At 37.8% G+C, this 16,798-nt stretch overlaps 1 protein-coding gene across 1 annotated transcript in view; it reads left to right on the top strand.

The window, feature by feature from the left end:
• Positions 1-3,738: 3,738 nt before the first annotated feature.
• Positions 3,739-16,798, top strand: part of IMPG1 (interphotoreceptor matrix proteoglycan 1) — a 115,266-nt gene continuing 102,206 nt past the window's right edge. Inside the window, 1 exon segment of the mRNA XM_004422049.3 lies at positions 3,739-3,805. Coding sequence (XP_004422106.2) covers positions 3,739-3,805 — 67 coding nt within the window.

Genomic DNA, 16,798 nt, shown 5'->3' with positions numbered 1-16,798 from the left:
ATTAGGTTTTCTTATTGTTGAGTTTTAAGTTTTCTTTCTATATTTTGAGTATAAGTCCTTTGTCAGAAATGCAAATATTTTTTCTCAGTTTATGGTTTATCTTTTAATTTTGTTTACAGTCTCCTTAGCAGAACAGAAGTTTTTCATTTCAATAAAATCCAACTCATCATTTTTTTCTTTTGTGGATCATGCTCTTATATTGTATCTAAAATATTATCACCAAGCTTAAGGTCACATAGATTTGCTTCTATATTTTCTTCTAAAATTTTTACATGCATTTTACATTTACATGTATGATCCATTTTTACTTCTTTTCTGTGTAAGGTGTAATGTCTGTGTCTAGGTCCATTTTTTGTTTATTTGTTTGTTGTGGGTTGGTTTTTTTGTTTTTTGTATTTTTTTTTTTTTGGCATAAGACACCATTTATTGAAAAGACAATCCTTTGTCCATTGAATTGCTTTTCCATCTTTGTCAAAACTCAATTGACTGTATTTGTGTGGGCCAACTCCTGGGCTCTTTTTTCTCCTCTGCCGATCGTTGTGTGTACTCTTTCACCAATACCGTACTGTCTTGCTTACTGTAGGACAACTCTTAAAATATAATGTCTGGCATAAATAAGAAAAATCCCACAACTGAAAGATACAATAAGTAAAATTAAGAACAATAACTTATATCCAGCTGAAGAGAAAATAGCAAAATAAAAGATGAGTCAATATAATGAAATAGGTCAGAAGAAAAGGATTGGGAAAACATGAGTACATGAGATACACAGATTTTATGACAAAGGTGGAACTTCAGAAGAGAGGGAAAAGGATGATCTTTTCAATAAATAGTAGTGGGACAGGCAAAAGTAAACCACAGTGGTTACAGATGTGTAGTTAAGCAGTAAAAGAATTAAGAAAAGCACATAACTGATTACCATAGAAATCAGAACAGTGATTATATTTAATGGAGAGGAAAGGTCTGTGTTTGTGAGTGGAACCATGAATCCTTCTGGGGTGCTCTTAGTGTACTCTGTTTTTACCTGTATGTTACCAGAGGGTTCGCTTCATAATAATTTTATTAAGCTGAACATGTAGGTTTAAGCAAAGTTTTAAAACATGGATGAATGGTAGCAGACCTAGAAGGATAAATCGTAAACTGGCAGTAGAGACAGCTCAGAAGCTTTACAGGGGATATTGTTTAAATCTACATATATATAAAAATTTCTACATATATATAAACAAGACATACCAGTTACGTCTGGAAATGGGGGTAAATTAATGGAAGGAGTGAGTTAAAAATAGAAGGATAAATTGAAATATCTAATAGCTAGAGCTCCAAATCCCCTTCCCCATTCCATTCATTTGTGTAATTGCCTCATGGCCACCCAATGGAAGGCTGAAGGTTTATTTTCTGGACAGAGTAAAACAGTCTCTGGACTATTAAATATTTGGCAGATTTGAGAATGAGGGTGCTTCTCTGAAAACAGAAAGATTCAATTAAAATATACATAAGAATAATAAGACCCAGGCCCCGAAACTCTTTCTCAGCTCATGTACTGATACATTGGGAGTCAGTCTGTGACACTGAACCTCTGCATCTCAAGTTCATGTGCCTGATGCTCAATAAGCCAAACACTGAGACTTCTGGTGTTTGGAGATGGAGAAAAGTTTATTCGAATTGTTACCTCTTTTATTTTATTTTATTTTATTTTGAGGAAGATTGGCCCTGAGCTAACATCTATTGCCAATCTTCCTCTTTTTTTGTTTTCCTTTTTTCTCCCCAAAGCCCCGGTACGTAGTTGTAGGTCCTTCTAGTTCTTCTGTGTGGAACACCACCTCAGCATGGCTTGACAAGTGGAGAGCAGGTCCATGCCCAGGATCTGAACCTGCAAACCCCGGGCTGCCTAAGCAGAATGCATGAACTTAACCGCTACGCCATCAGGCCAGCTGTGGTACCTCTTTTATATAAGGAAACTAATCCCATTCGTGCAGGCTTCTCCCTCATAATCCAATCACCTCCCAAAGGTCCCACCTCCAAATACCATCACATTGGGGGTTGGTTTTCAACATATGAATTTTGGGAGGACACAAACTTTCAGTCTATAGCAGTGGTCAAACTATCAATCAAGTATGAGGTTAGATGGAAGCCATTTTCTAACATATAGGGTCTCAAATTTAGCTACCGTGAACTTTGAGTAATCTACTGGAGCAGGTGCTCTGCTAAAACAAGAGATTAGATTAAGAAAGAAGGCAACAAAGGATCTGGAAAACATGAGATCCAACACAAGAAAGGTGAAAGGAATCCCCAGGATGATTGGGAAGGGAGATCCCCAGATGACTGCTGTGAACAAGAACAAGAAATGAGACAATACAGCCTGGAGGGTGTTCGGACACCCTAGGAAAGACAGACCGCCTGAAGTGTTTAACCAGATGAGGAGGAAATTTACACATATGGGGTAACATTTGGGGATAATTTCTAGTTTTGTATGTAGAAAACTAAGGGAAAAATATATGACAACTGCAAAAAGCATGACGGTGGTTGTTAAGAGAATAGGCTCCTGAACCAGACTCTTTGGGTTCAAATCCTGGCTCTGCCACATGTACCTTAGTATTCTCGAATATAAAACAGAGATAACAATGACAGAACCTACCTCACAATGTTGTATGGAGGAATATACAGATGATCTATGGAAACCCTCAGGACAGCGCCTATCACAACCCAGGAACTCGCTACCTGTAGTAATCAACAGTATACACCATGGCTCGGCTACGTGCAGCTCTTAGAGAGTAACAGTAATATCAAATTGAATAAACTGAGAATACAGTAATACCGAGGCGGGTGGAAGGATGGGAGAGGTACATGTTTATGGAGAGTGGGGAGGGTGTGTGTGGACGGGAAGATCCTCTCAATAGCCATTATTTGATAATGCCGAAAAGTGAAAAACCAAAAAATAGTAATAGAAGCATTACTGTTTAGAAATACGAATGAGAATACTAGAAGAATTAGCCTAAAGAATTAAAAGTGGTTGCCTTTGAATAGAAGTATGACACCATTATTTTTCACAACCTTGTAGAACTGACTCTCCAAACTCTGTGCATGAATAGCAAATTTAAAAAATTAAAACGAGACTTAAAAAAACCAAAAAAATCATCTGTACGTAATGCCAGAAAGAAAGCAATTTACAAAGCAGTGCATTTCTACAAGAATGGAGACCGCATTGCTGTCTCTGGAGACTGACGTATATTGAATAACCACACACTTTTCAGGGAGAGCAGTTAAGGGCTTTCAATGGATGTTCCTTGTGCATGTCATTTTGGAAGACACTTGACCCTGTCAGCCTTCTTCTGTGTTTGGCAGGACTCCCCCCGGCTCTCTGTGTCACTGTAACAGGTGACTAACTAAGAAAAAAGCATCCCTTCTGTCTGTGGACGCTTGTTTATAATGGCATTCAGGGTCCTGGGGCTAGGCTGACAGATGCTCCTCCAGAAGGTTAATGAGATAAAAGTTCCTCCAGCTGGACCTTAAGCAGAGATTACACCTGAGGGGAAGATAAGCAGATTATTCCAAAAACAGACATTGCTTCGTGTTCTTCATAGATTAGCACCCTCATAAAGGTAAACCAAGAAGGTTATTCTCACTCAACTGGCATCAGTATTTAATTATTTTTCATATTTCTGTCATTTTATTTTTTTTAAATGACATCTGGGGTTATTCCGTGATTGTTACCAGAACTACCAATGCACAACAGCCAGAATGTATTTGGAAACTAGAAGAGCTATTTTTGTTTTTTGGATTTTTTTCCAAGTTCAAGGGACCAAAGGTAAGTTATTTAGGTATTTATTTCTAAACATGCTTATCTATAAAATCTATTTATAGAAGTGAACATTCAAAATCAACAAGGTCACAACTGTATGTCAGAGGGCTAGTGTCTGGTAGGCCTGGAATAAATACTGATTGAATGATTGACTCAATGATTATCAGAAATGGTTTTCACTTGATTGAATATTTACTACATAGACTTAAATGCAATTTATGTTAACAAAATAGGAGAGATGAAAGCATCTTATTTGCTTTTATAAAACATTGAATTTAAATTCATATCATTAATGTCAATAACACTAGTAGGTCTATGAAACCAATTCCATTTACCCCTTAAAACTGACAAAAAAATCTAAAAAATGAAATTAATATTTTGTCATTTATGATCAGACAAAATATGTGTTTTATACCTTCTCATAGTTAAATAATGAGTTGCTTTTCCCTAGAAAATAGCAAGTGTGCTTCATCTTCCGAGTTCATGATGAGGCCAATGCAGAAACTTCGTTGTTTTTGAAGTTGTGTGCAGGAAAGAATTAGGCACTGCATGTTCTTACGGCAAATCTTCAAATGAATCTAAAATTAAAGCAAGCCACAAAACAGGCATATTTAAGAAGAATAATGTATTTTAAAAAACTTGTTGAAGAAAGCTTCCTTTTTTTTTTTAAGAATAAGCCTGATCATTATAACATACTCAATCTTTTTAACACATTTGAGATCAATGATGTTCGTCCTTCTTTAAAGATGACATAGCTTCAGACAATTAATGTTTTAATTGAAGCATTTGAAAATGTCCAGAGAAAAGTAAAACAAATAATTGGTTGCATTTGTAAGTCACAAAATAACTGATTCCACTAGTTATTTTATATGTAACTTTTTAGTGGTTGCATTTGGAAGGAGAAAAAGATTTCTAGAAAAGATTATATAAAAATTCCGTTTATGTTTTGCTAACTATAAATAATAGTAGATGAAGCAAAAGTTTACTTACTTTTCCTTTCAATTGTCAATTATATATAAATGTTTACATTTATAAAAACATTTTAATTAGAAACAAATGATGGGATTCCAGTGCATTCTGAGCTTAATCTGCTAAAGCAAAACAATTTCTGTTTCACAAACTTGACCAGGCAAATCAGCTCTTTCTTGTTTAATTATGTTAATAATTTAACTATTTTTTTCTATTTTCATATATTATATATATCTGCCATTACAGACAATTACGTAATTTTACAAAGAAACTTAAATGAAATAAGCTCACCAAAAAACTATAATTTATTATATGCTTATTTCTATGAAACAAAGTATTATATCTGCATAATAAAAAATCCTAACATGTTACTTGTTTGGGGCTTTTTATTCCATGAGAGTGTCAGATCTGTGAATTTCTGTGAATCTTCAATTTGTGAGGTCTACATTAATTGAAGTTTATGTACTTCAGCCAGTCTGGTTTCCCATTTGTGACTGATTAACTATCATGAGTGTATTTCCATAGAAAATGGTTTGGGAAGAAAGAAGAGTTCAATTCAATACAGCTAGCCGTTAAGCATAACAATTGGGTGTTTAAATTCAAGAATTTCTTTTTTTTAAATTATAGATTATTTGAATAATCAAAAAGATATGAAATAATTACCCATAGTTCTTCTATCCAAACACACCCCATGCTAGCACATTTGTATATTTCCTCAGTCTTTTTTCTGTGTATGCTTATTTAATTTCCACATTATTCCAGTTCTCCTGCACACACACTTTTATATCAGGCTTTTTGCCCTTCTGTGACATCATATGAATGTTCTACGTTGCCATCTAGTTTTAACAAGCATCATTTTACTGGCTGCACAATGTTCCTTTCAGTTGACATGTCATGATTTGCTTTACCTAAATACTCAACAAAAGAGAAATAATTGTTTCTACTTATTTTGTTATTATGAATAACATTACAATGAACATCTTTGCATATAAGCCTCTCTCAGTACATATTTAAGATCCATAGCATAAATTCACTAAAGTAAAATTATTGAGTCAAAGCAATATAAACTGTTTTATGGTATTTGATTCACGTTGCCAAATTGCTTCTCAAAAGATTTCCCATGCCCTAAGGTGATTTTTCCCAATTTGATTCCACAAAGTGCTTACCACGTACCCAATATGGTGCTAGACACAGAATATTAAGAGATTCAAAGACATGCCAATACTTCAAAAGGTTTCCTTTAAGCTTTGCAGATTCTTTTTTGTGTGTGTGTGAGGAAGATCAGCCCTGAGCTAACATCCATGCCAATCCTCCTCTTTTTGCTGAGGAAGACTGGCCCTGAGCTAATGTCCGTGCCCATCTTCCTCCACTTTATGTGGGATGCTGCCAGAGCATGGCCTGACAAGCAGTGCATCGGTGCGCGCCCAGGATCCGAACCCAGGCTGCTAGCAGCAGAGCTCGAGCATTTAACCACTATGCCACGGGGCCGGCCCTAAGCTTTGCAGATTCTGAATGTAGTTTTTCCATTGATACATACAAGTGAAATGGTTTTGATTTCAAAACGTTCATTAAATAAAATTGTTTAGCACAACAAAAAACAGTTCGATAGTCTCAAAGAACAATTACTTCATCAAGATACCAACGCTCCTCTCTTTGGTATTCATAATGGAGAGGCCACTTACATCTGATGTGCACAGCACAGCTTTATGCTCTTACCTTTCCATTTCACATAAATAATTTCATCTAATTGCTTGTGACATTCCGATGAGCGGGAGAAAGAGAAGAGAGAAAATCCACCCTTAGCAAGCCCTAAAACGGAAACAGTGTTTATCAGAGTATGTGCTTTTTGCATTATATTTGGTTATACTAAATGAAACCTTTAAGTTATTATTAGTTCACCAAGGTAGGGTAATTATTTTCATAGCTGTGAAATGTCAGGAAATTTGCATTTGAATACACTCCACTTCTTGCTAACCCTTTACTGCTGGGATATGTTCTCATGTCGTAAAATTACCCAGGAAGGTACTTCCCCTCACTGTGGCTCCATTAACAGAGAACGTGGCTTCATTTGTACCTAGATAGCTGCCCCACGGCATCGCAGTAACTTTGCAACTCCCACACTTTGTTCATCTCTGCTACAGTCACAGGACAGTGTAATTCAAAAGGTTCAAGGCAGATATTTTTGTTCAATTATTTCTGAGAAGATGTCCTTGAAATCGAAGCTTTGTGTCCAACTGAACAAACTGTGGTGGCACACCTGAACCCACTTATTAGATTAGACACTTGCTTTAAAAATAAAAAGCAGATGCTGCCTTGTGGCCCCCCTATGCTTGTTTCGCTAATCACCCTAAAGAATGATTATATGTGTGAGCTAATTAGGCAGTGCTGACATGACCTACTGCTTTCTTGGCCATTTCTGTCAGTCATGAACATACAGCCACCTTAAACCTCAGCTGTATTTGCATGCTAATCCTCTCTGGAATACCTGTATACCTTTGGTGTCATAATCATGTTCCAGATTTTATGCTGTTTTAAAATAATTCATCTGAGGCAGCAAAGCTTGTTTTTCACAATAGTCTTTAGGTTTATATTATAATTCAGTATGCGTGTGGTTATGACCACGATGCAAGTCCTGACCGCATCCCCGGATTGTGATGGATCGGACTCCAGGATGACTGAGGTCTCCATCCACACCACCTCTTCCTGCTTCACTTCTGCAGCTGTGGGGAGAGAACCGGTTGTGCCAACACTTGGAATACCACAAAGCAGCTTGTTGAAAGGAAGGAAAGCCTCTGACCACAATGTGAGTTTTAACCTTTCAAAGAGGACAGTTTTAGCAACCATTGGGTCTGAGCTCACTGTCTGAGAGTCAGAGACAGTGTCACTGGGATTTCAGCCTCATAAATCAAGAGCAACAAGTCAGATGGAACCATTGTAATAAGGGAGGAGGTACACTTTGTGCTCTGGGTCCAAGGCAACCTGCATGCCAAAGCTTATCCCACAAGTTGGTATGGTTGACTGGCAAACCCCTATGGTAATGAGACTCCATGTATGAAAAAGCCACTGTCAAGTCTGCACTACAGCATGCATCACTCTATTTATTGGGAATGTAATCCCACTGCTGCACCTGTCTTCTGGCCACAGTGAATGTGGGAAGAAATGAGAGAGCTACAGAGCAGTGATAAATGCATCTAAGCATAGGGTCACATTCAGTAGATTAATATTCTCCCATTTACATTCAGTCATTCTTGAGGAAACATCTTTCTGTGTGCTTTTGTAAAGTCACCTTAATTCACTCTAATTTGGTTTTCTTCATTCAGCCACCTGTAGGCCCCTCACCCACCATAGCTGGCTTCTATTTTCATAATTGCTCCCCCAGTAGAAGGGTTAAAGGAAACTAAACCAAAACGAATTTTGTGGAGAAAAGTCAGACTCTCAAAATTAATGAAAATTTCCACTTCAGAGATACTTTAACTTCACACAGAAAATAACATATGTAGGGCTAATTTGTCTGTCTTAAGGTCCCTGCTGCATTTATGAACAAACAGAAGTTACATTTAAACCCAACTATGAAACCCAAGGGCCCTATTACTAACCCATTGTAGTCAGTTCAGACCTGATCAAAACACTTTGTAGGTAGCAATCACATTAACAATCCTTTAGGTTAATATCGTATTTTTTCTTATAAAAGCTCAAGCAAATTTTGTGTGTGTGTGTGTGAGGAAGATCAGCCCTGAGCTAACATCTGTGCTAATCCTCCTCTTTTTGCTGAGGAAGACCAGCTCTGAGCTAACATCTATTGCCAATCCTCCTCCTTTTTTTTTTGTTTTTTCCCCAAAGCCCCAGTAGATAGTTGTATGTCATAGTTGCACATCCTTCTAGTTGCTGTATGTGGGACGCAGCCTCAGCATAGCTGGAGAAGCGGTGGTCGGTGTGCACCCGGGATCCGAACCCAGGCCACCAGTAGCGGAGCGTGCGCACTTAACCGCTAAGCCACAGGGCCGGCCCTCGAGCAAATTTTAATTAATCTTACTTCTTAATATTTCACTGGTTGGTAGACAATGTGCTCATTTCTGGTTGGGAACCTAAGGCAGAGAATGCTAAGTAATGTTCCTAAATCATTTGAGGTGGAAAAGTTAGAACCAAAACTGGGATTTGAGCTGTATCCAGTCCTATCGTATGTCTATGTAGTCTATTAATCAGTCCAATATAATATGATGAGTGCAGTTAATATGGTTTTTACTATTAATTCAAAAGCCAACTTTCCTCTGCTAACAACAGCAGATGATTGCTGGTTCTGGGCCATTTCTAACATCTGTCGGCATGGCTGATCTCAGGATAGCCGGCCATATCCTTCAGCTCTATCCTAAAAATGGAAGCATCAATTTTAGAAGTTATAATACTCATTAAGAAAGAACTGTGACATTTTGAAGTCCTCAGAGAAGTAGAGTCATTTATTCATGCTATCATTTTAAATGTCCACCAATGAAGTCTAAGTTTAGTGGCAAGTGGCTTGTTTAAGATTAGTGTTATCTATCTAAAGGCAGGACCTGGCCTAATGGGCATGCTTTGGCACAGTGGGAACCAAAAATACCTCACTATCAAAACACTGAAATTTCATCTCCAAGTTTCAGGCTCTGGAGATATACGATTCTGAAACATTCCTTTCTAATAATTTCTCTTCCTTTCTTCTATGGAATCTGATTTTTACTCTCATCAAAACACACCAGTCCCACAGCCTCTCCTGGTTTCTCCAATTCTTCAGCCTCTCCAAGCCTCAGTCCTACACATTAATCCTGGTTCCTGTGGTCCACTCCCAAAACTCTCTCAACAGGCTTCTTGTTAGTACAACAGAAACCTTAGTCTTGGACCTTCTGCCTCAGTGGCTTGGTTAATTCCACTGTGGGTAAACCTAGCTTTCACTCTTTCCATTCTCATTCTTGAGCTGCCAGATGTAATTAAAGAATCTCAAATAAACAAAGTGCTTCCATGAAACAAGTTCATGCACTATAACTTTAATCAGGTCCTCCAAGCTATTCCACAGTCATCCTCATCTCTGACTCCCTGACTTAATCCCCTAGTCCAATTTCCAAACATTCCCTCCCTCCTGGAGCCTGCAGCCTGATTCTCCCTCATTCACATAACAGCTCAGTTCAGAGCAAAGGCTTTAAGGCTTGCACAGGACTTCCTTCAACACAGAACACAGTTACACAGAACAGCTCTATCACTTACTAGCTCTGGCGAATAGCTCAATCTCATACATATCTTCATCTTATGGTTTCTCGTCTATAAGATAGGAATAATAATAGCAATGTCTTTCTCATAGGGCTATAATGAAGATAAGTGAAATAGTGTTTTTAAACTCTAAGTGAGGTATTTACTACAAAACTGTTCAATAAATGCTAGCTCCTGAGATGACTAGGATGACGACTTCCATTATGATTCCTCTTACTTTCCACTTCAAACTTTCTCTGAATCTTTATCCAAACTCTTCTCATTCTCTCTTGTTTCAGAGAGAATAAAAAGATTTCATGTCTTTGCCAATGTTGTTTCTATCTACCTATGACTTGAACCCCATTTACAATCAACTCCCCAGACCTTCCTCTTCCAGTCTCCTTTTCCATTCACTTCACTTTCCCGGCCTCGAGACGTGAATGCAACATTTCTCAACACTGGTGATAACACCAGCACGGAGGCTGCAGCTGTGCAGACTCTGGTTCAGTTTGTCTGGGGGACCCCGGCTGGAGTGACTGCTATCCAGGTGATTCTACTCCACTCCTGCTTTAAGAAGCAGGATTTATTGCCCTTCTGGAAAGATATGATATGTGGGTCATTATATAATAAGCCACAGGAGGATTTGTTTTAATCTTCTTTTTTTAGTAAATATATCATAAATGTATTTCCAGTTTGGAAGGAGTCATCTCATTGTTTAATAGGGTTGATAGAATGATTTGTATAAGCATTCCCTTCATTATGTTGTTTCATTTTTTTAACCATTCTGTATAAAACAGCACTTAATATCTTAGGGCACAGGTAAGTTACAGGAATATGTATTTTGAAAAAGCTGCACAGAGTATTCTAGTACACACTGCTAATACACACTGCAATTAAATGCGGGGCCAGCCCCATGGCTTAGCGGTTAAGTGCGCGAACTCCCCTACTGGCGGCCCCGGGTTCGGATCCCGGGCGCTCACCGACGCACCGCTTCTCCAGCCATGCTGAGGCCACGTCCCACATACAGCAACTAGAAGGATGTGCAACTATGACATACAACTATCTACTGGGGCTTTGGGGAAAAAAGGAGGAGGATTGGCCATAGATGTTAGCTCAGAGCCAGTCTTCCTCAGCAAAAAGAGGAGGATTAGCATGGATGTTAGCTCAGGGCTGATCTTCCTCACAAAAAATAAATAAATAAATAAAAACCAATTAAGTGCTTCATGAGGGCAGCAACCATGTCCATGTTGTTCTCTGTAATGTCATCAGCACCCCCTTTCTGGCATAAACCACTGGACTTCCTGCATTCTAAGTCTCATTTCCTGCTGTCATCTTCTATCCACATCTCTAAAGTCAGGAATCCTGGTATCATCTAAGACATCTTCCTCTTCTTCATATCTAATGTGTCACCAGATCCCATCAAGTGGTGTGCTGACAAATATTGAGCAACTCTCTCTTCAGAGGGTAAAAATCCCTATTCATAGTGTTTGCCAACATCCATCGCAGTTATAATACTATGTAAGTACTTACATGTAAGTACTCCCTATGTAAGTACTCCCGCCGTAGCCATACTCCTACATGGTTGGTAGTTCAAACTACCACCACGCCATCCTCTAATGCGGATGTGCAGTCTGCTCGCAGGAGCCAGTGATGTGAGCCTGTCTCAGCACACCACTGCTTTATCAATTCAGGGCACAAATGCTTCTTTAACCAGCTTGCCCTTTCCCTCCCCACTGCCATGGAACCATGTATAACTCTCCTCTCCGGTTCCGACCTTTGACTTCTCCATTTCCTACACCCATGAGAACTAGTCAGTCAGTGGCAAATCTTGTCAATACTATCTCGGAAATATCCCTGTATTTTTCTAGCTTTAACCAGCTTTGTTACCCATTGTACACCACATTTCCCTGCTTGAAAAAAAAAAAAGGAAAGAAAAGAACTTCCAAAGCCTCCCCAATGCCTTCAGAATCAAGTCCAATAATTTCATTTGAGGATCCTTATGCTCTGGTCTCCACCTTCCTTTCCAGCTTACGTGTAGAGACCACTTGAGTCCCTACGGTGAGCCAGACTCACTGCTTCCTGTAGAAGTCCTTACATGGGGAATGTACATCAAGAGTGTACAGAACATATCTGTGGTATTTAGAGAATAATAATAAAATGCTCACTTCCCAGATTAAATAATAAAACACTAATAGTATCTTAGAAGCCCCCCATCTGCTCTGCAGGGTCTCTTCCCGTCTGCTCTGTGCCAAAGCTAGCCAGTGTCATGAATTTTGTGTTAACGATGTCATTGCCTGCCATCAGTGTTTCCACCTATAGATGTATTCTCTAAATAATATATTTCTTAGTTTTGTTTGTGATTTTTATATAAATAATATCATGCTGTATGTGTTCTCTTATGGGTTAGTTTTTCGGCTCAACATTATGTTCTTAAGATTCACCCACATTGTTGCATATAGCAGACCCTGAAGCAAAAGCCTACCTGTTACTCTTCACTAGAGAGTGCGTTTTCAGGGAACCAGAAGGAAAGGAAAATGAGAAGTGCGGCAGTGGAAGAGGGAGAACCAACATAAAGATGCCTTGCCAAACTGGCCACCACTTGGTGTCAAGTGCACCCAATTACTGATCTCAGAAGACCCTCTTCAGAGACACAGGACTGCAACATCTCAGGACTGTCCATAGGGTGGGAGCCTGGGGGTAAATGAAGAAGAGTTCCTAAGAGATCTCTTCAAAGGTTTGCCTCAAAGGACATTAACTTCCCTGCACTTCCAGTGTGCTCGTCTATGGTGGGTCCCGATGCTTCTCACACCTCAGCAACAACAGAAAGAGTCCTGGGCAGGAGAAAACAGACACCATGACACAGCAACGAGGTGAGGAGCTGTGCGCTTGTGTCTCCTGTAGTGGGTCAGAGCTTATGAAGAGCTAGTCTGAGAAAGAAGTGAGGCTGAGAGGGTCTGAGATGGTGCTGGAGAGGCATCTGAGATCACTACTGCCTGGTGTGGGCACACCACCATGAATTCATTCTTCTGTGGGTGGACTTGGTTATTACATACAACACTGCTGCAGACACCCTTGTATGTGTCCTGCGCTGTGCACACCAGGCCGGAGTCTCTCCCGAGTCGAAGAGTCTCTCTCCGTCTCTCCCCTGAGTTGGAGCGAGATCACTGTGTCATGAGGTGTGCATATTTTCAGTTTTACTGGGTAACACCAAATTGTTTTCCTATGTATTTGTGCCATTTTGAGTGAGGGTTCCTTTTGTTCCAAATCCTCGTCCACACTCGGTATTGCCTGACTTTTTTTTTTTTCCCTAGTCTGGGGGAAGTGAGATAGTATCTCATTGTGGTTTTATTTTGTATTTCTCTGATTTCTAATGAGATGGAGTATCTTTTCATATATTTTGAGTCCTTTGTGTTTCTTCTTCTAGAAAATACACATGCAAATATTTTGCCAGTGGTTTCATTGGGATGTTGGTCTTTTCTTATCAATTCAGAGCAGTTCTTTAAAAGTTGTAGATGCCAATCCTTTTGAGTTACGTACCTTTCAAATATCTCCTCCTAGTTTGTAACTTATCATCTTAATCTCTTAATGGTATCCTTTGATAAACAGACATTCTTAATTTTAATGTAGTTGAATTTATCAGCCTCTAACTTCATGATTGGGGGGGTTGTCTTACTTAAAAAATCCTTTCCTCTCTTAAAGTCAAGAAAATATTCTCCTATATTGTCTTATAAAAGTTTTATACTTTTGCCTTCTATATTATAGCCACTAGAATTGAGTGTGCGTGGGGAGGGAGTGACGTGAAGTAGAAAAATAATTTCTCTTCTTTAATGTGGATGATCAATTGTCTCAGCACCCGTCACTGGCTAGGCTCTCCCCTCCTCTCTGCTCTGTGATGTCCCTTCTGTCCCAAACATGGCTTTGTCCATTTTATTATCACTGATCCAATACCACATTGCTTTAACTATTAGAAATTTATGCTATACTTGATATCTCGTAACCGTGTTTCTCTGGCTTTCTTCCCTTTCTGCAGGAGTATCTGAGCTATTCTTAACCTTCTACTCTTCCATAATATATTCTAAAATTAGCTCACCGAATTCCACAAGACACTTTATTGAGGTCGAATTGGAATTGTTTTGAATCTATAAATCAATCTGGGGAGAACTGATACCTTTATAATGTTAAGTCTTCCTATCCAAGAACATTGAATATTTCTCCTTTTATTAATACCTTACAATAAAGTTGCATAATTATTTTAATAAAGGGCTTCCATGTCTTGATCTTATCCCTAGCTACTTTATATTAATTGTGATCATGTAAATGGCATTCTTATTACATTTTCTATATAGAAAAGTAATTGGTTTTATATCCCATAGTTTTGCTGAACAATCTTAATTCTGAAAATTCACTAGTAATTCTTTGGAGTTTTCTACTTAAAAAAAAATTTTTTTTTTTGTGAGGAAGATCAGCCCTGAGCTAACATCCATACTAATCCTCCTCTTTTGCTGAGGAAGACTGGCTCTGAGCTAACATCTATTGCCAATCCTCCTCTTTCTTTTTCCCCAAAGCCCCAGTAGATATTTGTATGCCATAGTTGCACATCCTTCTAGTTGCTGTATGTGGGACGCGGCCTCAGCATGGCCGGAGAAGCATTGCGTCGGTGTGCACCCGGGATCCGAACCCGGGCCGCCAGTAGCGGAGTTCGCACACTTCACCGCTAAGCCATTAGGCCGGCCCCCTACTTAAAAATTATATCATTTGTGAATAAAGAAAATTTCAGTTCTTCCTTTTCAGTTTTTGTATCTTTTATTTGTTTATATTTTTTTACTGCCCTTCATAGGGCATCCAGTATAATGTTAAAGAGAGATGGTGATTGCACGCATGCTTACCTTGTTACTGATCTTGAAGGGAATGCTTTCATGATTCACCATTAAGTATGACGCCAGTTTCAGCTTTTATGTTTGTTTGATTTTGTAAATGCTCTATATCAGGTTTTTTTTAAAAAGTTCCTTTCTATTCCTGAGAGTATTAATCAATAACACATCTAAAAATTTATTGTGTACTTCTTCTATATCTATTGAGATTACCAAATGGTTTTTCTCTTTTAATTCATTAATGTGATAAATTAATCAATTTTTAAATATTAAACCAATGCTACATTTCTGAGATAAATCCAACTTGGTCGTGACCTTTTTTTACACTTTGCTGGATTCCATTTGCTAATACTTTATTTCAAATTGTTACTTTCATATTCATAAGTAAGACTGGACTGTGATATTTTTTTCTCATATTTTCCTTGTGGGATTTTGTACTACTCTGTATGAAAATGGAGTTAGTTTTTCCTTGAATGTTTGATAGAACTCTCTGGTGAAGCAGAGAATGATATTTATGAAAAGATATTTCATGACTGACTCAATTTTTTAAAAGATTATAATGATAATTAGGCTTCCTTTCTCTTCTTACACTGGTTTTGGTAGCTTGTATTTTTCTAGAAATTTATCCATTTCACATAAAATTTCAAATTTATCGACAAAACATTGTTCATAATATCCTTTTGTTGTATTTTTCTTGTCTGTAGAAGATATAATGATGTCCTCCTTTTTCAATCCTGGCAGCAGTTAATTGTGTCTTTCTTACTTGATCAGTCTTGTTTTTTGTTTTTGTTATTAGCATTTTCAAAGGAAAAATATTTGGCAATTATATTTCTTTTTCTTCCTTTTATATTTTTCTTCTCTTTTACATTTTATTAATCTTTACTCTTACCTTTATTATTTTTTCTTGTATTTTCTTTGAGTTTATTTTGTTCTCTTTTGCAAACCTCTTGAGATGGATGCTTAGTTCATTGACATTTAGTTTTTTTTCTTTTTCTAAAATAGGAATTTTAATGAGATAAATTTATCTTTCAAGTACTGATTTAGCTATAGCCTATGTTTTATTATATAGTATTTTTATCTTTTGATAAAAATATTTATAATATTCAGCATGATTTCTTCATTGACTTAGGGGTTATTCATAAGAACATTTTTTTAAATTTCCAAACAAGTGGTGATTTTTCAGTTGTTTTTTAAAACTGATTTTTAGCTTACTTTCGTATTGGTCTGAGAACACAATGTATACGCATTAAACTTCAATATATAGTCAATATTTGTATAAGTTCTCCTTGTGCTTGAAAAGAAGGTATATTTTATATTTTATATATAATATAAATATGTATAATATATTTTTCCTTCCATCTCTGTGCCATTTCTTTTTATCTTAATTGAGGTAACACTGGCTTATAACATTATGTAAACTTCAGGTGTACATCATTATATTTCAATTTCTGTGTAGATTACATCATGTTCACCACCCAAAGACTAATTACCATCCATCACCTTACACGTGTGCCTAGTCACCCCTTTATCCCTCCTGCCTCCCCCCTTCCCCTCTGGTAACCACCAATCCAATCTCTGTATCTATGTGTTTCTTGTTGTTGTTGTAGTTTTTATATTCTATTTATGAGTGAGGTCATATGGTATTTGACTTTCTCCATCTGACTTATTTCACTTAGCATAATACCCTCAAGGTCCATCCATGTTGTCACGAATGGCAAGACTTCATCTTTTATTATGGCTGAGTAGTATTCTGTTGTGTATATAGACTACATCTTCTTTATCCATTTGTCCCTTGATGGGCACTTAGGTTGCTTCCAAGTCTTGGCTATTGTGAATAATGCTGCAATGAACACAGGGGTGCATGTATCTTTACGCATTGGTATTTTCACGTTCTTTGGATAAATACCCAGCAGTGGAATAGCTGGATCATCTGGTAGTTGTATTC

Source organism: Ceratotherium simum, chromosome 19, assembly GCF_057802395.1.
Source record: "Ceratotherium simum simum isolate JZ-2026a chromosome 19, ASM5780239v1, whole genome shotgun sequence".
NCBI lineage: Eukaryota > Metazoa > Chordata > Mammalia > Perissodactyla > Rhinocerotidae > Ceratotherium > Ceratotherium simum.
The sequence above is the reverse complement of the archived record's forward strand: the minus strand, read 5'-3'. Positions and strand labels throughout refer to the sequence as shown.